Raw genomic sequence first — 23,756 nt, 5'->3', positions numbered from 1 at the left:
TCTCTAAACTATAATCCCATAATTTCTCCCCTAATTTTTCCCTCCATAACTCTCTCCAAAATTATTTCACATATTAATTATTTAATAATTCAACTAAATTAATAATAATATTATTAAATTAACATTAATAATAATAATAAAATTCATTTACCCACTAACTATTAAACAAAATAATTCACTATCCACTTCCTAAATGCATCCTTTATATTTTAGTTATAAAAATAGTCTTTGTTTTGTTTATTATTGTGATCATTTTTAAATTTAAAAATTTCTTATTGCAAACTCCTCTTTGTTTGTTATTGTGGTGTTATTTCAAAATAATTATTTATTTATTGTTGTTCTTAGACAATGTTATTGTTTTGGAGACGTGTTCTTATTAGCAAAACTCAAATAAAGCTATTACTCTCCTTTGTCATTGTACTTTAAAGAAATTATCAGAATTTCTTTTCAAGATGAAATCTAGGCGTGATACTAAGTCAATTGTGCTTTTATAAGTATTAAATTATAATTTCTTTTTCTTAAGTTGGTTTTAAAACGGCAAATAACATTATAACTAATAGATTTAGAAAATAAATGTTTTATATAATATACATTTTTTGAGATCACTGTTTATTTTATTTGTGTGTTAAGTTAATAAGCATTTAAATCTTTTCTAACATATTTTATAATTTTTCAAATAATTTTTTTTAAGAAGTAGTTGATTTAGTTTAATTTTTTTTATTTAAGAGTTGGTTTCTAAAAGGTTTTTAATATTTGCTACACTCTTTATAAATTTTTATAGTTTTATATTTTTCTCAAATTCTTAATAGTGTTACAAATATAAATTGTTGCTAATCTCTAATTATTAAAAAACTAAATATAAAAATATTCATATAACTTAAATATTTTAAAGTGCTACTTTAAACAATAATACTAAGTTAATAAAATTTATCCACGCATTGCACTAGTGGACGACTAATTCAATATAATTTTTTTAAAATTGTATCATTGGATTTTAAGTTGTTTTTTTGTTGAGAATAAGCATTACTTTATTACCAAAAAACCATGAAGTACAACCGACGCAAAGGGTCCAGGTAATTAAGCCTAGTCAAGCATACTTACATGTATGTTTAATTTTCTATACATAATACATCTAGTTGTAACATTATAGAGAATTTTGTCAACTATTCTCATATCTTGAATACCCTATCATTTCTTTCGTGCCAAATCTCATACACAGTTTCCGCAAAGGCAAGCTTCAAAATCATTCTTTGCGCCTCTTTTGGCTTTGTCTCTTTGGTAATCCACTCCACCTCTTGGTCCCAAGCAAGTGGTTGATGCTTCACCTTAAGTTTTCGAAGGATTTGCTTCCAGATATCTTTGATGTAGCTACAGCCAAAGAAAAAGTGTTGTATGTTTCCACTGTTATCGCAGTAGCAGCACTTTAAGTCCACATTAATACCAAACCTAAGTAATCTCTCTTTTGTGGGCAATTGTTTCATAAGCGCCATCCACAATGTGAAACCCGTTTGTGGTTCAGCATGGTTATCAACCAAAATCTTCTTCCAACTGACATGTTCCATATCACCATTCAAATCTTTGTACACAGCTCCAATTTTGTAATGGCCGGTAGTTGCCGCTTCTAACCAATGCTTACTCGTGCTCAAAGCTTCCTTGTGTTTCACAATTTTCTTCAAAATCCATGAACTATTTGTTGTGGTCTGCCTCTGTAAAACATCGTCTCCTTTGAAATAGAATGTGTCAAGCCATCGAATCGAAAGGCGGTCAGCTTTCATGTGTATGTTCCAAAGTAACTTTCTCAACGTTGCCTTGTTCCAGTACAACAAATCTGTGATGTGCAGCCCCCCCTGCAGATTTGGGCTTGCAAATGTTCTCCTACGTCACTGGACTTTTCCTACTGATACCCTCCTTTCCACTCCACAAGTAACTCCGGCAAAGAGCTTCCACATGATGAATAACCTTTTGAGGCAAGGACAATACCTGCATCCAAAAAGTAGAGATAGAAAAAAGCACACTGAGTTGACATCTCCCAACATAACTTAAGAGTCTAGCTGACCAGAGATAAAAAGCACACTTTAAGTATTTGATGTTTATTTAAAATAATTAATTAATTTAGTTGAAATTTTTTTAATTAATTTATTTAATAATTTAATTCACGAAACTGATTTTTTAAAATAATTCAACTAAATTATTAATAATTAAGTATTTGATTTTAAAACCATCTTTATAAAATTATTTTATTTTTTTAAAACCAGTTTATATGTGGATTAGTTCATGAAAAGAGACAAACATATAAACAATGTTTTAAAAACCGGATTGACCCTTAACTAATTTTACTATCCATTTTATGACTTTGAGTTAAGCAATTAGGACAAATATATACATATTGGTCCTTAACTAATTTTATAATTTGTTATTGGATCTTACATTGCGTTCTTCTTATTTTATAAGCTTGTTTATTAGTATCGTATTTATTTGAAAATTTAATTTTATAAATTATGATATAAATTAATTTTATTAGGTATATAATAATATATTTATTTATTTATTAGTTTAAATTTAATATAGGATTCAATCACGATTGAACCATGATCTGCATGTTTTAACAGTTTTTTCTTTAGTTCCTTTTTAAAACATCACATATAAATTTACATAATAAAAAAAATTGGATATCCAATAACTAAACTACTACATTATTATTATTATTATTATTATTATTATTATTATTATTATTATTATTATTATTATTATTATTATATATTATTATATATTGATTTATATTTGGATAATAAAATGGATAGCCACTTAATATTTGAATTGGATTTTTTTTAAAAGTGAAACAATTTTGGGTACGTTAAAAATAATAAGTAACCTGTTTTTTTACACGCCCTATTGTCAATATGTCTGGATCCCACATTCAGAAACCCTTACAATCCAATCTCCCCTCAAATCCACAAAGTTAAGTAATTGTTCCTTCACCTTAGAGATCTGATTTATTACTTTGTATTTATTTCTGTTCTGGTAGCTTTTTTTTTAGTGCAAATTTGTTTCAGAATTAGATCCGTATATGAATTACGTTTTTTTAGTGGAAATTTGTTTCAGAATTAGATGAAATTTATTTAGTGGAGATTTGTTTCAATTTATTTAGTGGAGATTTGTTTCAATTTATTTAGTGTGGAGATTTGTTTCAATTTATTTAGTGGAGATTTGTTTCAATTTATTTAGTGTGGAGATTTGTTTCAATTTATTTAGTGTGGAGATTTGTTTCAATTTTTTTTTGTGGAGATTTGTTTCAGTTTATTTAGTGGAGATTTGTTTCAATTTTTTTTAGTGAAGATTTGTTTCAATTTATTTAATGGAGATTTGTTTGCTAATCAGATGAAATTTATTTAGTGAAGATTTGTTTGATAATGAGATGAATTAGGTTTGTCTTCCCTCTATAAAGTAAATCCTACTAGTTCACCTTGTTTAATCAAACCAGAATTCATTAGTTTTTCAATGGAAGATACCGTTGTTAGCACACCATCGTTGGAAGATAGGGCCAATAAGCTATTGATGAGTTTAGGAGAAGAAAGGGCTAGAAAGCTATCCTTGATTTCAAACAAATATAAGATTAACAAGCCATCGAACGAAGATAGGGTTAATAAGCTATCGATGATTTCAATTTCAACGAAAGAAAGAGCTAGAAAGCGATCCTTGATTTCAACAGAACAACAAGATAGGCTTAGCGACCGAAAGCGATCCTTAATTTCAACCGAACAACCTGATAGGCTTAGCGACCTTCCTGACTCAATTCTCTGTCATATTCTCTCTTTTCTCCCAACCAGATTAGCCGCCCAGACAAGCATTCTTGCAAAGAGATGGAAACCAGTATGGCTTTCTGTCACCACTTTGGATTTCATTATGGGAATCACCCCAAACCTTATTATATACGCACTCATGCTATCTCGTGACATCAACTTGCCAATACTATCATTCCGTGTAACATGTCATTTTGATTACGAACCTCAAGTTTTCGACGCAGTTATTATGGCAGCAATTCAAAGAAGAGTTGAAACCCTTGAACTTAACATGTTGAACTTTCCGTTAGAGATGAAATTTGTTTCTAACATTTTCACTTCTAACACTCTTACTGTTCTCAAGCTTACAAATCTATATATTGTCAAAGACCTTCCTCGAATAAATGTTTCTTCTATCAAAACTCTTCATTTGTATAGGGTCACTTTCATCTGTCATACCTATATGATCAACTTTTTCTCAGCTTTTCCCATTCTAGAGGAATTGCATACTTATCTTGTAACGACATTCGATAGGGCGGAAGAACCTGGACGAATGATTAAATGTTTGCCCAATTTGGTGAGAGCTAATATTACCGATGATCCTGAACTTTTTCCTTTACTCAGCTTCTCCAGGGCAATGGTTCTCAAAGTAAATCATGTATGGATTTTAATGTTTTGTAACTTCAAATTTTTCAAATCATATGGAATTAATTAGTTTCTAATGTTGTGTTTGAAATTCATCCAGACATGGAAGCTTTACAATTTTCAAGTCCCCCTTTTTAACAATCTAACTCAATTAGAGCTATTCCCTAACTTTGACCAAGGGATGTGGATACTAAAACTGCTTCAACACACTCCCAAACTTCAGCATCTTATCATTCATCATCAGGTTGCTTTGATTAATTGATTTCATTATTTTATTGTATTTTTTCAATCTACTCTGACTCTGTTTTTACTTCAACATTGTCTAGGAAATAGAAGAAAATGATAACAACGGAATTGACGACAAGAATTGGAAGGACCTAAAGATGGTTCCAAATTGTCTTTCATCTCAGCTCAAAACTTGTTTGTTTGGATATTGGAGGGGCAAACTGTGCGAGCTTCAATTTGCTGAATATATCATGCGAAATTCAAAAGTATTAACTACCATGACAATTCACTGCTCCTCTTCTTTAGATTTAAATGCAAAGTATCAAATATTACAGAAATTATCTATGTGTCCAAAGGGCTGTAAACTTATATTTGATTGATTCATGTCCCAACAACTCTTACCTTATCTCGTGTCTGTCCTTCATCGTTGCTTATTGTGTCTGTATTCATTAACTGACATGATTTTACCTCATGACTATTGTAAGATGTGTGTTCTTGGGTTTGATAATGGAATCAGATTCCCTGGTTTGATAATTTTAGGGTACAATTATATAGTCTTTATTCTAAAATAAAAAGTGGAAATCAACCTTGACTTATTCTCTCAAATTTTCAATTTCAAGTTTCTTTGGTAAAATAGGATTGGACTGGTCTCCCAAATTATTTGTACTGAATTTCTTTTTAAAAAAGTGTGCCTTATAAAACAAATCCTCTGAGAGATTCATATATAAAAATTTAAATTGCTGTATTAAAAACAAAAACAGAAAGAAAAAAAAAAAGGTAAATAAATGTGCAATCAAAAAATTAATAATTAAACAAGCAATCATGTTTTGGATTTTCATAAAACATAACTTATCAGCAACATCTCTTGAGTTAATGTTATGAGTATTCCAAAATAATTGAATCATTTCGAAGCAAACCACGTTCTGATATTCCGGTGTTGTTGTATAGAGTACCCAACAACCATTATGCAGCTGCAGTTGATAATGTGAATACTGAAAACATGGCCAACAGTGCTTTTGTGAGATCATTCAGTAAGTGAGGACCCTATCTTCCAACCGCATTAGTGACCAGCTACTACAATATTCCAAAAGATAAAATGAATGTTTATTTATAAAAAAAGTTAATTGATGAACATAAGGACCAATCCTAACATCAGCAAAACATGTTATGAATTCTATTAGATTTCTTAGTGACAATAGAATCAGAATGTGCAGGAACAAGAATCCACTAGTTAGGGGTAGACAAGTGAGGAAGCAAGTTATGATTCTTAAAGGCTTCTCTGATTGTGATTGGGGAACATTTCCCGACACTAGAAGAACAACAACAGAGTTTTGTTTCTTTATTGGGAATTCATTGATTAGCTGGAAAAACAAGAAGCAAATAGTCGTGTATAGATCTTCATCTGAGACTAAATATAGGGCATTGGCTTAAGATATATGTGAAGGACAATGGATCAATTACTCGCTGCAGGATTTTCACATCAAGCATTCTTCCCCAATTATGATTTATTGTGACAACAAATTAGCTCTTCACATAACAACCAATCCAGTTTTCCATGAGAGAACAAATCATATTAAAAATTGACTTCCTTGTGGTTAGATACAAAGTGTACAAAGGAATTCTATATTTGCTTCAAGTGGCATATATTTTGACCAAGTCTTGCACATAGGACCATTCAGCAATCTACAAAGCAAACTAGGAATGATTGACATCTGTTCTACCTTGAGGGGGATGTTAAACATAAAAGTTAGTAGTTGTTGAAAAAGTTACTTGTGTAGCAAGTTAACTAATCATAATGTGACTCTTAGTTAGTTATGAAGAGGTTAGAAGTTGGCTATTAGGGATAACTAACTCATTTTGTTATAAGTAGTGATTGTTTGGCATTGTAGAAATCAGATTTGTATAGTTTAGTTTTTATATTGCAATGCAAGCTTTCCAATTCTTCTTTTCATGGTGTTCATAATATAAGATTTCACAAGCTGCAGTGAGGTGCATGCAAGCATTGGTTTGTGTTTAGACTCAAGTAAGAGCTTGCTGTGTGAGGATGTCCATGGAGGGACAAGTGGTACAGCATATGCTCAATGAGCGATGCATGCACAAAGCTTGAACTTTTGAAGGATGCTGAGGTATGTATCATAAATCAACCGCAGGAACTTTTCAAGTTTTTTGTTTTAGTTAGATTTTGCTAAGGAATTTCTTTTGTGTTTGTGCAGGAAGGGTGATGTGATAGTATAGGAACATTGGAAGATGCAAAACCCAAAATTCAAATGAGTCAAGGAGCTTTCAAAATAGAGAGAGCACTTGCATACTCTCTAGCAAAAAGGAGCTTTCAAAAGAGAGCACTTGCATACTCTCTACCTCTGAAGGTAACAAGTTAGGTTGATAAATCACATTTTAGTCCTACTTAGTCCTTGAAAATGACTTTTGTTTATCATAGTACTCCTTTTAGATTAACCAGTTTAGTCTTTGAGATTGTCTGTAGAAGAAACTTTTGTGATTGAGAGTTTTCAAATTCATGAATCATCTGAAGTTCTTTAGTTCAAGGACCAAGTTGAATAGCTCTCCAATTTTAGAAACTTAATTGTTGATTCATTCAAACGAAATAGAAATAGAGACAGTTTACTTCTTTTCTTTCAGTTATGCAAAGAAAGATGCTTACATATATTCAGATTATTAGCAGCAATGCAGGCCAACTTCAAGCACTAATTCACAAACAACCTCCTCGTTTTCCTCTGTCAAGAATCCGGAGATGAACAAAGCTAATGGAGGATGTAGTTGGTGGGAAAGATGGATGGCAGCCAAGATTGATGGAACAATCCTATGCTGAAAGCTTAGATAAAACACACCACCACCTTCAAAAAAAATTGTGGATCCCTTTGTAAGCTCTAATCAAAACCATGTTCAGTCAATATATCAAGAAGAACAATGTTACAACAAGGATCTTTGCTAAGCCTCCTCCCCACTTTGCACAAGCTACTCGTTCGTCCTCAAGTCCAAGTTTCGAGCTTTGGTATGTTGAGAGTTCTGCATTATCTTCTATTTGTACATCAGCAACACCAATGTCAGGGAACACTTGACGAAGGACTGGTGGATAGTAGTAACAACAATAGGCCAAATTAAGCGGTCAACCAAGGCAAAGCTAAAATCGGGTAATAATCCAATGTATAACATGGCTCAAAGGCAACAGTCAATGGATGAGTTTCAATTTATGAAGAGGGTTGCAGTTTTCTCTAATGGAGATTATTGAAGCATAGCTGCTTCTGACCATTCACTCAACTTTTCTAGCCCACTTCACCTACCATCAACTCACATGGACAAGAGCTCGGTGAGGCCGCGGTGAAAGAGGGAAACTGAAGCAAGTCAATGGATACTCATGATCTCTTTATTTGTTCGTTTTTCTAAGAAATTCAACATCTTGTTGTCTGTTAGTTAGCTAGCTAGCTTCATGTAGAACCGGAAGTAGCTTCTGTTCTTGGCCACCAACTGTATAACTGTTATTTGTGAGTTTTGATAATCCTCAGTCTGGAGATCACACTTTGTCAACAAAATATTTCATCATATTTTTAAATCTTCATGTTTTTTTTAGGAAGAGTGACTAATAGATACTATTTCCCTTCTATTCTTTGATGGTATATGTTAGTTTGGTTTTGATATTTCCCTTCTATTCTTTGATGGTAGGGAAAATAATTTGGATTATTTGAGTATAGCATCCAATCATTTAACTGAAAAAATTCTTGACTGTTGGAAGTAATGGAAAGGCTTAACTTTCCTTCACATGGGGAGTAGTATACTGACTGGTGAACTTCCTCCATCCATGGAATCACTTATCAATCTCGTAATCCTGGATATAAATAACAATAGTCTGTCGGGTAGTTTTTTATTAGACCTAACAAACTTAACAAATTCGGAATGCATTCATTTTGGAAGAAACAATTTCTCTGGAACTGTACCAGTGAAAATGCCACATGGTATGGAAGTGATGATATTAAGATCCAACCAGTTTGAAGGTAACATTCCACCACAGTTGTGCAGTATCTCTTCACTGACACAATTGGATCTTTCCCACAATAAATTTTCAGGGCCTATTCCCAAATGCATAAATAAAGTCCCTAGCATGAGTGGAGCAAAGAAAACGAGTCATTATCCATTCTTGTTCATATTGTATAATAAAGGGAGAGGGTTAAGGTATTATGACTATGGATTGTCGAGACTCCTTGACCTTTCAGATAACAACGTATCAGGTGAAATCCCCACACCAGATTTCAGTCTAGTTCAAGAACAATGTTACAACAATGGTCTCTGACATAACAAGTTCAATGTATTGCTAAAAAATTGTAATGAAAAAGCATTATTGACAAACTACTCTTTACCACCATTCTTCACATTTTCTCCATCCTCCATATTTCCACCATTCAGCAGCTTCTCCAATTTGTTGTCCAGCTTTTCAAACTTACTCTCAATTAAAGCTTCAATATGATCAAACTTAGTGTCAATTAAAGCTTCAATTTGATCAAACTTCTTATTCACATATAATTGCAACCTATCATGATTGTTTGTAACAGACAAAGACTTCCGACAAACTTCCTTCAGCTCATTAACATCCAATGACAAATTATCAACCTTATGCATTAAACCGTCGGGAGCAGTAACAACAGCAGTGGCAGCAGGAACCCTGACGGAAGGAAGAGCAGTAGGAACATCGATGGGAGTAGCATTAGGAACACCGTTGGGAGTAGCCGCAAGAGGAACACCGACGGGAGGGCGAGCACGAACACCGGTGGAAGGAGGGGCAGCAACGCCAACAGGAGTAGCAGCAAGAGGAACACCGACGGGAGGGGGAGCACGAACACCAACGGGAGGAGTAGCAGCAACGCCAACCGGAGTAGCAGCAACGCCAACCGGAGTAGCAGCAAGAGGAACACCGACGGGAGGGGTAGCACGAACACCAACGGGAGGAGTAGCAGCAACGCCAACCGGAGTAGCAGCAAGAGGAACACCGACGGGAGGGGTAGCACGAACACCAACGGGAGGAGTAGCAGCAACGCCAACCGGAGTAGCAGCAACGCCAACCGGAGTAGCAGCAAGAGGAACACCGACGGGAGGGGTAGCACGAACACCGACGGGAGGAGGAGCAGCAACGCTAACCAGAGTAGCAGCAAGAGAAACACCGATGGGAGGGGGAGCACGAACACCGAAGGGAGGAGGAGCAGCTACAGAGACAGGAGTAGCAGCAAGAGGAACACCGACGGGAGAGGGAGCACGAACACCGACAGAAGGAGGAGCAGCAAGAGGAACACCGACGGGAGGGGGAACACGAACACCGACAGAAGGAGGAGCAGCAGGAACACTGACGGGAGGGGGAGCACGAACACCAACGGGAGGAGGAGCACGAACACCGACGGGAGCAACAACAAGAGGAACGCCGAAGGGAGGGGGAGCACGAACACCAACGGGAGCAACAGCAAGAGGAACACGGTCGTCGGGAGCGCCAACCAAACCAAGCATTTGATCCGCTAATAGAGAAGGTCCATTCATAAGGATTGAGAGGTTTGGATCATCCTTGAGCATCCGGCGCCATTTTTGCTACATATGTAAAAATTGAAAACAAAAACATCAAGCAGTGAGAAAATTGATCAAACTGATCTCAATAAAAGCAAAAATTAAACTCTCTAATAAACGAATCATTACCCTTAGAACCTCTGTGTTGGTATCCGGTGGAAATCGGTAATCCGGATCGGTGACGATTCTTATCCACTTTTTGCTACTGTTGTTATGGCGATATACACCACGTTTCAAATCAAGTTCTAGTTCCGGTGTAAAGTCAAACGGAGCGGCACGTTGTTGACGTTGAGCCATTAGGTTTCTTGAAAGTCTCTGTGCAACAATATACAACGCACGATTTCATAATCAAACCATAGGTTAAGTTCAAAATCAAACAAATATTCAAAACAAACAGCAGAGATGAAGATCAAATTCTAAGATTGAATTGATTCCGAGAGAAATACACAAACCTGAGATTTGAATTGATTCCGAGAGAGATATCAGAGAAGTGTGAGATCTGAATTTCAGAGAACACACACCATGAGAGTGAATGAAGAATGAGATTTCAAATTTTACGCGCGCGCTAAGAGAGAACGAGGGAATTGGACTGCCACGTCATAGGGGTGGGGTCCATTAGGAGAGGGTGATAATTTTGAAGTTAAAATTAAAAAGAAAACAAAAACAAAATTAAAAGGTAAAAGATAATGTATGTTAAAATTAAACGGCTGTGATAACAGAATTAAGTTTTTGTTGTTAGTTAGTTTTTTTTTTTTTTAATTACTATTAACTTGTTAGAGCATTATTAGGCCTCTTAGTTAATGCTCTCTCCTAATTTATAAAGGGATCATTAGGACCTTTCAATCAGGGCAGCCAATATATATTGATGTAGCTAAGTATAATTTTTTTTACTAATTAAACTATATTATAAATAATAAATAATATTATTTAAAATAATATATTTATAATAAAAATTATTTCATAGATATGAGGGATTAGCAAATATGATGACATTGTACTAATTAAACTATATTATAAATAATAAATAATATTATTTAAAATAATATATTTATAATAAAAATTATTTCATAAATATGAGGGATTAGCAAATATGATGACATTGTTTTAAAAACTAAACTGGACTGACCATTCTAATAAAAAATTGAAAGGGTTGTTGGTCTTATTAGATTGCTCGATCGAATAAATTATTAAATCAATTAGAGCTAGTTAGAACCGATCAAAACTAATAAAAATTGGTGAATTGAAAATCTTGAAAAATCGACGTATGAAATGTTTTTTTTCCTCTAACAAAATAACGTCGTTTTGATAATTTTTTAAATAAGTTAAAATTAAAATATAAGTACAATTTGTTTATAACTAATTAAAATTAAAATTAAAATTAAATTTATTTAACACTCAACTTATTTTGTTATTTAATTTATTTTTTAGTTATTTAATTTATTTTTTAATTAAACTTTCTTAAAATTTATTTTGATTTTGTATTTATATTATTGAGAGAGAGATGAACACATATGCAATGATGGAGAAAAAAATAACAAGTAGATGTTGTCCATAAGCAATCTATTCATTTTGAGAATAATAAATTTTAAATAAAATAAAATGTATATAATTAATATTCTATCAGGTTGATATAGTAATTGTCATTGTTAAAAAAAAAATACATAAGATTTTGGTGTGGCTATAGCCACAGTGAGTCTAAACGTGGGTCCGCCTATGCTTTCAATTGTAATTTTTATCTTACTATCAATAAAAATAATATATTTTTTTTATTTCTTTCAATGGGAGAATTCAAACCATATATTTAACATGGTATCGGAAAAATTAACTCTATATTTCATCTATATTTTATCAATCTATATTTTGATTGGATCAATTTCTTTCGATTACCTTAAATTTTTGTAATAATTTGGGCAAAACCTTCAAAGTTTTTTCTTTCATTCATGTTATATTCTGCGTGTCTCCTCTGCAAAATATTCATTAGCTCTTACTTTAGATGTTTGTAATCCATTATCTCATCTTATCTTCCCCGTGTCATAGTTTCATTGACATCACAATTCACAAGATAACAAATTATTTTTTTCTTCATTCTTTACAGTTATTTCTTTCTCTAATTTCTTCACTAAACCCATAGATCTCACCATAGATCATATCTTCACTCACCAGAGATTCGAGAATTTCAACCTAAATTCAAAGATTCAACCAATATTCATCACATCTTGATCATAATTGTTTGTGTAATATCATTTTTTGTCATTTGTATCACATTATTCTCATTTGTTGATACATTATTCTCATTCAATCTCGATTCCATATTTTATTTGTTGACAATGCACTTTGATTCACTTTTAACTAAGGCTTTGTTTGGATTGATGGAATCGGATGGAGCGGAGCGGAATGGAATGAAATAAAATGATATTCTGTTGTTTGGATAATTTAAAAACGGATGGAGCAGAGCGGAAAGGAGTGGTATGGATTCCATTCCATTCCATCATTTACCACCATATTCCTTCCCCTCCGATTTGGGCGGAATGAACAATTTGTCTTATTCCGTCCTAAAAATTTCCAAACAATGGAATGGTACATTTGTTCCGCTCTGTTCCATTCCGCTCCATCCCACTCCGCTCCGCTCCATTCCGCTCCGTTCATTTTGTGATATCCAAACATAGCCTAAATGTCTTTTTGAACAACTAATACTTTTATAAGTCTTGAACTCACGTGTTTCTAGAGAGAATGAGGTCTTTCTCTCTCTACGAAACTTATCGTGCATTTTCCCCCGTTTTCTCAAATTAGGGTTTAGTGGCGGCAATTTCTCATCATCCTAGTTTGTTCCATTCCCCAGATTATCCTGGTTCTCCCCACAAAGTGTGGTTTTCGTTTTTGTTTCTCTTTTTTGCATTCCGAGACTGAGAAATTACAATAGTGAATGTGATAGTGGTGTATCTCGATGGAAAAGTGGAGGAGTATAACTCTCTCAAAAGAAGAAGAGGAAGGAGTGGTGGTGGCAGAAGAGGAGGTATGTGAAGAGGAATCTTTTCAGAAAACGTTGGCTGCGAAGTTGTGGACTGAAAGAAGCTTTAATGTCAGGGCTTTCAAGAGCACTATGATAAGCGACTGGAAACTCAAGAATCAGGTGGAGACTCAAGAGGAATGAGGTTTGGAGGAATAAAAGACTTTAATAGTAGCTTGCTCGGGAAGCAATTCTGGAGGCTGATGAAAGGTGATGGTTCTTTGTTCGAGAGATTCTTTAAGGGCATCTACTATCCAAGATGTAACATATCTGAAGCGGGGGTGGGCTACAAACCAAGCTATGCGTGGCGTAGTATACACAGTGCTAAAGAAGTGGTTTCCAAAGGAACTATATGGTTAGGATAAGGGACGTGGAGAAAGTTCGAATAGCTGAAGATAACTGGATTCCGTCAATGCTTATTGATAGAGATTGTGGCAGATGGAATGAAGAAGCTCTCAGAAGTACTTTTGCACCACCTGAAGTGGTTCATATCACAAGCATGTTGTTATCAAGGCGTTTTCCTGAGGATAAACTCATTTGGCACTTCGAGAAAGACGGGGAATATTTTGTGCGGTCTGCCTACCATTTGTTGCGCAGGATTTCTCAAGCTCCCAAGGCGGGACCTTCAAACTTTTTAGAAGGAATATTGTGGAAGCATCTATGGAAGGCCCCTTTGCAAGAGAGAATCAAAATTTTCATATGGAGGATGCTTAGCAATATCCTACAAACCAACTGCAATTTGGCGAAAAAAAGTATCAATCTCGACGTATATTGCCCTTTTTGTCATCTGTTTCCTGAATCCATCAATCATGTTTTTATGCACTGTGATTTCTCAAAGAGAGTCTTCTTCTCTCCCCCTTGGTGTTCGTATGCCCGACGATGGTGATGTGTATGATTGGCTGGCGGCTATTTTAAAGAAGAAAGATTGGAACTTGTTCCAAGTGATTTGCACCGGTATGTGGAGGCTTTGAAATGCTCGGAATGCGATTGTTTTTAAAAGGGAATCCCCCAATCCATAAGATATAGCCTAGAATATTGGTGATACAATTATGGAACTCAACCTTTCAAGGAGGTTTCCAAAGCTAAGGGTCCATGTTAATCATATGAATGTCAAGCCTACTAGCCACTGGACTGTTCAAACTGACGCGGGGTGTTTTGATGAAGGTGTTGTGTCTTTGGGCTGTGTGATTAAAGACCCAAAAGGGGAGATCTCCCTGGCAGCGTGCAAGAAATTCTTCAGCCGCGAAGATATAGCATCTGCAGAACTAAAAGACATACAGTGGGGGATGGAGCTAGCAATATTGGAGCTAAAGCTTGAGGAGGTTATGTTCATGTTGGATGCGATGTGCATTGTTGACTATGTGAACGGATTTGATGTCGATGCAGCATTAGATCATATCATTAAAGATTGCAGTAATTTTCTTGGTAGTTTTAGGGATGCTTCCTTTTTGTTTCTTAGTAGGACCTTTAATACTGATGCTCACCATATGGTGAAAGTTGGGAAAATTGTTGGTTCTAGAATCTGGGCTGGTATTATTCTCAATTCTGCAGACATTGATGTATGTTTGGCCTCTTAATTTATATAATGTTTGATTTAAAAAAAAAAAAACTAAACGTATTTTCATTCACAATTTAAATTTCTATTTAATTGTTATATTTAGTCTCATTGATTTTATGAAATCGTATCAGTTAAATTTCTGTCATTTTCTTCTCTATTTTTAATAGTTTTTTTTTTTTTTTACATTTTCTGTCATTTTCTTCTCTATTTTTAATAGTTTTTTTAACCTTTATTTTATCTTATTTTATATGTTAATTTTTGGTTGATCTCGTTCCTTGTTTTATAGACAAAAATGATCAAAGATGTAGGAACTTCCATAAATTTTGAATTACATATACTAGAATTATTATGCACAAATTTAAAAAATATAATAGTTAAGTTCCTTGTAAGAATTCTAGTTTGAATCTCTAATTCAATTAAATTCTCAATTTCGGTTGGATTTTCTTTAAGAATTAATACATGATAGAAAAATATTTGTGTCAAATAAATTATTTAACAAACCTTATGCTAATATATTGTACATATTCCCTCGTAAGTATCACAACAAATTAAAATGCTGAGCCTTTGAACCAGATTTTATTTTGAAAAATAAATAATATTTTATTAATTAAAGTTGTTAAGTTATTGAAACAAATTTTGGAGTCAAAATTGAGGTTATTTGAGTCATTTCATTTAATTTATTTTGATAATTATATCTTATTTATATTTAAGTTAATTTAATTAATAATTTAATAAAAACTAATTTTCTTCACTAACCTACTAACTTTTATATTCGTTTGACTTTTTTTATCTTTATTATTAAATAAAATTTTCGTAATTATTTAGTATTTATATTCATTCTAATTTAATTTAATTAATTATTACATAAAAACTAATTTTCTTCCACTAACCCACTAAATCTCCACTAAAAAATAATTAGTTTTCTTATCATCATCATATCATACTAAATTACAATCCTAGAAGTTCTTCCCACCAAAATTTTCCTCCAAAAATTTATAATAAATAATAATAAAATAAATAACAAATCCCCTATTTGGTTACATCTGCGACAACTGGTAATGGTGATGCAACGGCTGATTCAAGAAAGCTTTGGGTGGACATACTCAATGAAAATCGTAACCCTAATAAAGGGATGACGATGTCGTATGTGACCACTACAAAGATTGAAGGTGAATTTGATCTTGAAATTGAGGAGGACGATGTCACGTCTGAAGTCCAATTCTGGGAAAATACCCTAATTCTTTATGGAATGGGGGAAGACCTCAGTATGACTGCGGTGAAGAACTTCATGGTGAAGTCCTGGAGTTTTGAGACGCTGCCTGATATGTATTACCACGAGGATGGCTATTTCCTTCTGCGATTCAAGAGCCATGAAGATATGGATGGTGTTATGATGAAGGGGCCGTATACGCTCCGTAACATTCCCATTATCCTGAAGGAGTGGCGGCCGAATTACAATGTAAAAGATTATATGCTTCGTACTCTCCCTATTTGGGTTAAGCTCCCCAAACTTCCACTTCATCTATGGGGGGCTAGAAGCTTGAATAAAATTGGAAGCACGATAGGGGTCCCTCTGGTCACTGATGAGTGTACGGCTCATAAGCTACGAGTCTCATATGCAAGGATTTTGGTGGAGGTCGACATCACTCGGAAGCTAGCTGATGAAATCACCATTAAAGATCCTGAAGGAAGGTTGCTGAAACAGGGAATTGAGTATGAGTGGCGTCCGAAATTCTGTGATAAGTGCCAAAGGGTGGGACATCAATGTGGAATGGAGCCAAAGAAGAAAGTTTGGAGACCTAAACCCCCGAATCTAGAGCCAGATCCAGTACCTGTTATATGCACCCCTAAAGAAGACAAGGATAAGGAGACAGTAGTGGAGCAAGCTTGGACTATGGTCAATAAGGCTACAGGTGATAGAGGCCAGAAGAGAATCATGTATGTTGAGGCTTCTACCTCTGTACCTGTCCCTTGTACTAACGATTTTGATGCGCTAGAGGTTTTGAGTGATCCGCTAGCAACCTCAAACACCTCCCAATGTTGACTTCTTGGAATGTGAGGGGACTCAATAAAATAGGCAAGCTTAGGGAGATTAGTTCCCGTCTCCGTGAGCTTAGGCCTGACATATGCATTTTGCTTGAAACTCGAGTGAAAAGTGATAAAGCTTGCAGCATTAGAAATAAAATCAACCTTGGTGGCAGGTTTGTAGATAATTACTCGCATCACAGTAACGAGAGAATTTGGATACATTGGAATGAAGGCATGGTTGACATAAGAGTTATGAATAGCAGCAGCCAGCACATTCATTGTGGGGTTTACGATACGCATGGAAATTTTCGGTATTGGCTTACGGCAATATACGCTCTGAATCATTTGGAAGGGCGCATGAGATTATGGGATGGTATTGCTAACATTCACAGAACTCAACAGGGTCCGTGGTGTGTGGTTGGAGATTATAACAACGTCCTCACCACTCAGGATCGTATGGGAGGTAACTTGGTTACAGAGGCTGAATACGAGGACCTGCATAACATGATGAATAGTACTGGTCTAGGGGATATGGATAGTTGCGGTGATTTCTTCACATGGTTCAACAATCAAATAAGAAATCCTATTTACTCTAGGATTGATAGACTGCTTGCTAATGTGGAGTGGTTCCATCTGTATAGTGAGGCAACTCTAAACATTCTTCCTTCAAGCGTCTCGGATCATGCACTTCTTCATGTTTCTTTGGCTAAAACTCGATCACTTCCTAAATTGTTTCGATTCAGTAATCATCTGGTGGCAATTGAGGGATTTGAAAGGGTTGTGAGGGAAAGGTGGCTGAAACCTGCTAGAGGGAGGCCTATGCAGGTACTTTGGCACAAACTACAACGTCTCAAGGCTGCACTGGGAGTCTTACGAAAACCGTTCAATGATATTAGACTCAATCTTGAAAAATGCAGAACTGCGCTCCAGAATGCTCAGGCTAGCCTCCAGCACGATAGAACTAATTGTATTATCATTGAGAGGGTAAAAAATCTTACTGTGGAAGTGGTTAAATGGAACACTAGGGAGGAACAAATTCTGCAGCAACGCTAAAAAATTGACTGGCTGCGTTTAGGGGACGGAAACTCTGCTTTCTTCTACGCCTATCTTAAGTCTAAGAAGCACTCAAAGAGTATTACTATGCTTAGAAGAACTGATGGGACTTGTCTCACGAATCAAGATGATATTGAGAGAGAAATTCTGGATTTCTACGGGAGCCTCATGGGAGCCGATAGCCTAAACCTTAATCACGTTGATATTGAAGCATTAAGGAATGGTGTACAAGTAACTTGGGAGCAGAGAGACTACCTGCAAGGAAAAGTCACTGTTGAGGAAATTGATCACGCCCTAAAGGGTATTGGAGACCTTAAGAGTCCTGGAGTCGATGGTTACAGAGCTAAATTTTACAAGACATGTTGGCATATCATTAAAGAGGACGTGATAGCCGCCATTTTTGAATTCCTTGAATCTGGTGAGATGCTTATTCAGTTCAATAAGACTGTGGTAACTCTTATTCCTAAGCAGTCTAATGTTAGTAATGTAAAGGACTATCGCCCTATAGTAGGCTGCACTGTTTTCTATAAGATTATTGCCCGGATTCTCACTAACCGATTGGGGAAAGTGCTGCAGACAATTATTAGCCACTGCCAGGCAGCGTTTGTCCCAGGACAACACATTCATAATCATATCATGCTGGCCCTCCAAGATATCATGATTGAATTGGGAATGCCTAGTAAGTTTGTCCATTGGATCATTGCTACAATCACGTCTGTTTCCTACGTGTTTAATATTAATGGAGAGCTTACTCATCCCATGCCGGCTCGTAGAGGACTTAGACAAGGGGATCCCATCTCCCCCTTGCTCTTTGTCTTGATGATGGAATACCTTAGTAGGTTGCTTGATAAAATGCAGAAAGACCATCGGTTCAAATACCATGCCAAGTGTAAGAAACTGGGTCTGACGAACCTCTCGTTTGCTGATGATATATTGTTGTTTTGCAGGGGCGATACCAACACGATTGGCATGATGCTTGCAACTCTGAAATTATTCTCCCTGTCTACAGGTTTAATAATGAATCCCGCAAAGTGTAAATTTTTCTGTGGTGGGCTAGATAACACCCTTAAAGACTCCATTAAGAGGATGTCAGGCTTTGAAGAGGGCCACCTCCCTGTAAAGTACCTCGGGGTTCCTTTAGCAGACAAAAGGCTGAAGATATCGCATTACCTCCCCATCATTGAGAGAATAGTTGGTCGAGTTCGCCATTGGACCTCCAAACTTCTTAGCTATGCTGGACGGATACAACTTATTCAGAGCACTGTATTTGCAATAACACAATACTGGCTCACTTGTTTTCCTCTTCCTAAATTCGTGCTGGCAAAAATTGATGCGATTTGTCGAACTTTTCTATGGACAGGTTCTCATGAGAAAAGCAGAAAAAGTCCCATCTCTTGGTATACCGTATGCAAGCCTATATGCTGTGGTGGCCTTAATGTCATTAACATTAGCTTATGGAACCAGGTGACGTTACTAAAGTGCCTCTGGAACATCTTTCGTAAAGCCGACAATCTCTGGGTGCTCTGGATTCATAGTTACTACCTGAAAGGGACTCCTTTGGTGGATGTTATGTCAGGTTCTTCGTGGCCGTGGCTTTTCCAGGCAATCATGAATCAACGGGACAAATTCTATCAGAGATGCTCCAATTTGATGGGGGGCCACAAATTTGAAATGAGGAAGGTGTATGATGTCCTCATGGCGGATATACCGCGAGTCCCGTGGAGCAGCCTGCTGATGCGTAATCCTGCAAAACCTCGCGCTTTAGTTACTACATGGATGTTGTGCCACGAGCGACTCCCTACGAAGGTTCGACTTGCACGGTTTGGTCTCATCCAGGACTCTATCATTTGCTCTATGTGTAAACAAGCCCCTAAAACAGTGCAACACGTCTTCTTCCACTGTGATGCAACGAAGGAGATTTGGTGCTACATCTTGCAATGGGCGGAAATCAACCATAAGCCTCTCGCATGGCCTGATGAACTTGCCTGGATTCTGCATTCTGCAAACAGGAAGGGTTGGAGAGCAAGACTGCTAAAGCTTGTGTTTGCTGAAGCAATCTACGGCATTTGGCAGTTTCGGAACGCAACCATTTTTGATAAACCCGAGAAATTCAATACTATTCATAAGATCATTGATAGTATTACATATAGAGGTTGGGTAGATAGTCATATTCGCAAACACATTGCCAGGCTTATGCTGTAATATTAGTCTAGAATGCTCCTTTTGATTTTGTTGCTTGCTGGATCCGTTTTAGGATCGCATTTGTAATCACTGTTTTTGAATTAATAAAGATTCACTTAATTAAAAAAAATAATAATAATAACAAACTAATAACTTTCTATTAAAAAAAACCATTTAAGCTCCAACTTATCCAAAGAAAAAAAAAACTAATGAAGCCATTTAATTTATCCCCACGACTCCAAAATTTTTATTTAAAACCCCTCTTTAATCTCTCATTCATTTCCAACTTTTTTTAATATGCTAGATAATTTTCTCTCTAATTCAAATATGTAATTTTTTATTTTTCTTATTACTAATGAACCTATTAGCTCTTTTATGCTAGAGAATTAAGCATTATTCCAATCGAGTATTTTTCACGTGATAATTTTCACCAATTTAATTTGGAAGGCTATAATTATCACCAATTTTAAATGTTGCTGCATCAAAGTATTTTTAGTAATAAATTAGTAAAAAAATTAATACGTTTAGCATAATTAATCTATATATAACTCTTTTTAGTTAAGCATAATTAATTTATATGTAACTCTTTTTAAAAATATATTTTGAATAATTATAATTGATCACTTTTATATTGTTTTAACACTTTTATTTATTTTTTAAATATTCAAATTTAAACAAATAAAATATATGTTAGATTTTTAATTTGACACGACCACGAGCTATCTTAATAGTATGGTTGGTTTTTCTAGACAGACTGAACATGAAGGATAGGCTAGCACCAGTGGCGGAACTAGAATAAAATTTTTGGGGTGGCCACCAAATTAGACCATAATTTATATATCAAATATTCCTATCATAATGTATATAAAATATCTAAATTGTAATAAACACAAAGTTGAACATGAAATGATTAAAGAGTATTGCATAAAAATATCTTAAAGTAATGCTCTACGGTTTTTGAGTAGCTTGAAATCATCAATAATAGTCTCGGAATCAATACTTGCAGCAATTTCTCTTTCGATATTAACCGTCATGCTATCTCCTAAAAAATCAGCTTCCATTTTGTTTCTCAATCTTGTCTTGATAATTTTCATTGCCGAAAAAGAACTTTCCGTAGTAGCTGTAGATACCGGGAGAGTCATGATAAGGCGAAGCAGTCTATCAATCAAATAATAAATTTCCTTCTTTTCACTTGCAACCAAAGATGAACATAATTCTTGAATAGTTGACAGATTATTCAAACTCGATGCTTGACGAAACGTCGAGAATAAAATGCCGAAGTTGAAATTTCAAATTAATCTTCTCTTGCTCATTGAAGTCCATAGGATAATATTTTTCAACTAGAATGCAAATGGTATCAAGGTTGAAAGCCTTGTAATGGAGACAAAGCACAACTTAGAGTTAACAAATCAATCGCTTGCTCACTAAATCTGTTATTCAACTCTTGCAATTGTTTGTCAATGGTAGTGAAAAATATTTCAACTCTAAAATAATGCTCAATGGTTACCTGGTTTTCTTCAAGGCGAGAACGACCAAATCTTGTTGTTGAATGAACATCATTAAGATCAGGAATCTCAATATCATGTTTTTTCACAAAAAGACTTCACAGAAGCAAACAATTCATCACTATGTTGCGCCACTGGCTAGCACGGTTTGGAGTAGAAATTGATAATACATGTGTTTTCTGTGGAGATCTTGAGAATTTGGAACATCTATTCTTTGCGTGCCATGGTACAGGGGCTATATGGAAAAACATTCTGGACTGGATTGGGTATAATAGACAACCAAAGTCGTGGTCGGAGGAAAAAAGTTGGCTGATGCAGGAACTAAAGATGAAAGGTTGGCGTAGAATCCTGCTCAAACTTGCCTTGACTGAAACAATATATGCTACTTGGATTGCAAGGAATGCAATTTGTTTTGGAAAAGAAATACATACCAATATGGAGCAAGAGATTAAATACAACATAGTGCATAGAGGTAGCCTCCATAGAATAGTTAGCACCCATATTGACAAAACACACATGCTTATAGGATAATTGATTTGTCTTGGATGATTTTGATGTACCTGGATCCCAATGGGATCGGTTTGTAACCCATTGCTTTTTGGTTTAATAAAGTATCATTATTCCAACAAAAAAAATGTCAGAATTGGCCCAACAAACTTAGCGATGGGGAATAGGGTGTTACACACAACGTGTAAACCAGGCTAACAAACTTAGAAACTCAAAATTTTAAACAATCGGACTTTCGAAGGTCCGCCATCACCTTCCTATATCACAATTCACAAGTGTCACACTAGAAAAAGTCCTCCTACTTTGACTCTTTCCAAATATGGACGAACACCGACTCAAATTTTCAACATTGGACCTTCGAAAACATGTCAAACGGACTAACAAACATAGAAATTCAAAATTTTCAACAATCAAACTCTTTGAGGTCCACCATCAGCTTCACATATCACAATTCATTCCCAATATAGAGTTGAAATTTCTCTGATTAAAATTCCTAGTATAGTTTGATTCTTAAGAGTTTAGCCTTGATTGTAAGTAAGGGTGGCAAAACGGGGCGTGTTCTGATGTGCCGACACGCACACCCGCCAAAAAATGGAGGGTTGACTTAGGATTTTGGGTCCTTCGCCCACCAAAGCTCGTCCCGCCAAAACCCTCCACCGCCAAAGCTCACCCTCTTATTCGTTCAGCTCATCCCGCCTTAAGTCCATCCATTTTTAGTTAATTCTAGTTTGATATCATACATTTATTTGTGAATACATGGAAAAAAATTTAAGTAAAATTTGTTAAAAATATATTTTATAAAAAATTATTCTAAAAATTAAGTGAAAAATCTAATTGAAGATAAAAAAAAGGCTATTATTCTATTAAAAATAAAATAAAAAATAGGCGGACAAGCCCGCCGCCCGTCACCTTGATGGGGCGGATTTTTATACATATTTTCACTTAACGATAAAACATATAATTTTGATAATAGTTGATAGTGATACCTTTTTTTTTTATAAAGGATTCTAAATCTATTATTATATTTGAAAAATTATGAATTCAAAAATATTTATTCTTTTGTTCCATCAATTTATAATATTTACTTAAGTATGCGTGTAAATTTATTTTAAAATTTTGGCTTTCTAACTTCAAAATATATTGTTCAAAATTTTCCATGAACAAATATAAAATAGTCATTAATTTTACATCATTTATTTTTTAAAAAAAACTAGAGTTTCATATTAATAATGATCTAACTTCACTTCAAGTAATATATGATTAAATATGAATATGAAATCGACTTATAAATTTAAATTTAAGCAATTAAAATTTCAGGGTTGATTCAACTCTCAAATTTAATTTCAATTAACTTAAATTTTTACCAAAAAGAAATAATAAATTTAAAGATAATATAATTTTTAAAATAATAATATAACAATATTAGTTTATTTTTAATTATGATAAATATATTAATAATTATTTTAATATATTTTATATACATTTAAAATCAAACGTTAAATCTTTGTAAATTTGTTATATATATTTTATACCCTTGAAGGGCAATGCTAACGAGTGCCCCCGGGGCACTCGTTAAGGTTCATTAATTGTATCTTGAATGCATTAATATTATTTAAAAAAAGAGTTTAATAATAGTGTTATTTAAGACAAAAAGTAATAATTAAGACAAAAAAAATTGAAATTTTATAAACCATAAAAGTTTGAGACGT

General features: G+C 34.7%; 3 protein-coding genes and 1 pseudogene across 3 annotated transcripts; 3 read left to right on the top strand and 1 right to left on the bottom strand.

The window, feature by feature from the left end:
- Window positions 1-1,169: 1,169 nt before the first annotated feature.
- On the bottom strand, window positions 1,170-1,775 carry LOC131654706 (uncharacterized). Its single transcript, XM_058924652.1, has one exon. The coding sequence runs from the start codon at window positions 1,773-1,775 to the stop codon at window positions 1,170-1,172; it is 606 nt and encodes a 201-aa protein (XP_058780635.1).
- Window positions 1,776-2,968: 1,193 nt separating this feature from the next.
- On the top strand, window positions 2,969-5,241 carry LOC131654740 (F-box/FBD/LRR-repeat protein At4g00160-like). The gene is made up of 3 exons (XM_058924686.1): window positions 2,969-4,437; window positions 4,525-4,668; window positions 4,751-5,241. Exons 1-3 carry the CDS (start codon window positions 3,499-3,501, stop codon window positions 5,027-5,029), a joined length of 1,362 nt encoding a protein of 453 aa, XP_058780669.1. The 5' UTR covers window positions 2,969-3,498; the 3' UTR covers window positions 5,030-5,241.
- Window positions 5,242-5,649: 408 nt separating this feature from the next.
- Window positions 5,650-8,137, top strand: LOC131654705 (protein IQ-DOMAIN 6-like; annotated as a pseudogene).
- A 7,774-nt stretch (window positions 8,138-15,911) lies between these two features.
- LOC131593630 (uncharacterized) lies at window positions 15,912-17,854 on the top strand. The gene is made up of 2 exons (XM_058866194.1): window positions 15,912-16,746; window positions 16,851-17,854. Exons 1-2 carry the CDS (start codon window positions 15,912-15,914, stop codon window positions 17,852-17,854), a joined length of 1,839 nt encoding a protein of 612 aa, XP_058722177.1.
- The last annotated feature ends 5,902 nt before the right edge of the window (window positions 17,855-23,756 follow it).

This window comes from Vicia villosa, linkage group LG3 (genome assembly GCF_029867415.1).
Source record: "Vicia villosa cultivar HV-30 ecotype Madison, WI linkage group LG3, Vvil1.0, whole genome shotgun sequence".
Classification (NCBI taxonomy): domain Eukaryota; kingdom Viridiplantae; phylum Streptophyta; class Magnoliopsida; order Fabales; family Fabaceae; genus Vicia; species Vicia villosa.
This window is presented reverse-complemented; position numbering and strand designations above follow the sequence as displayed.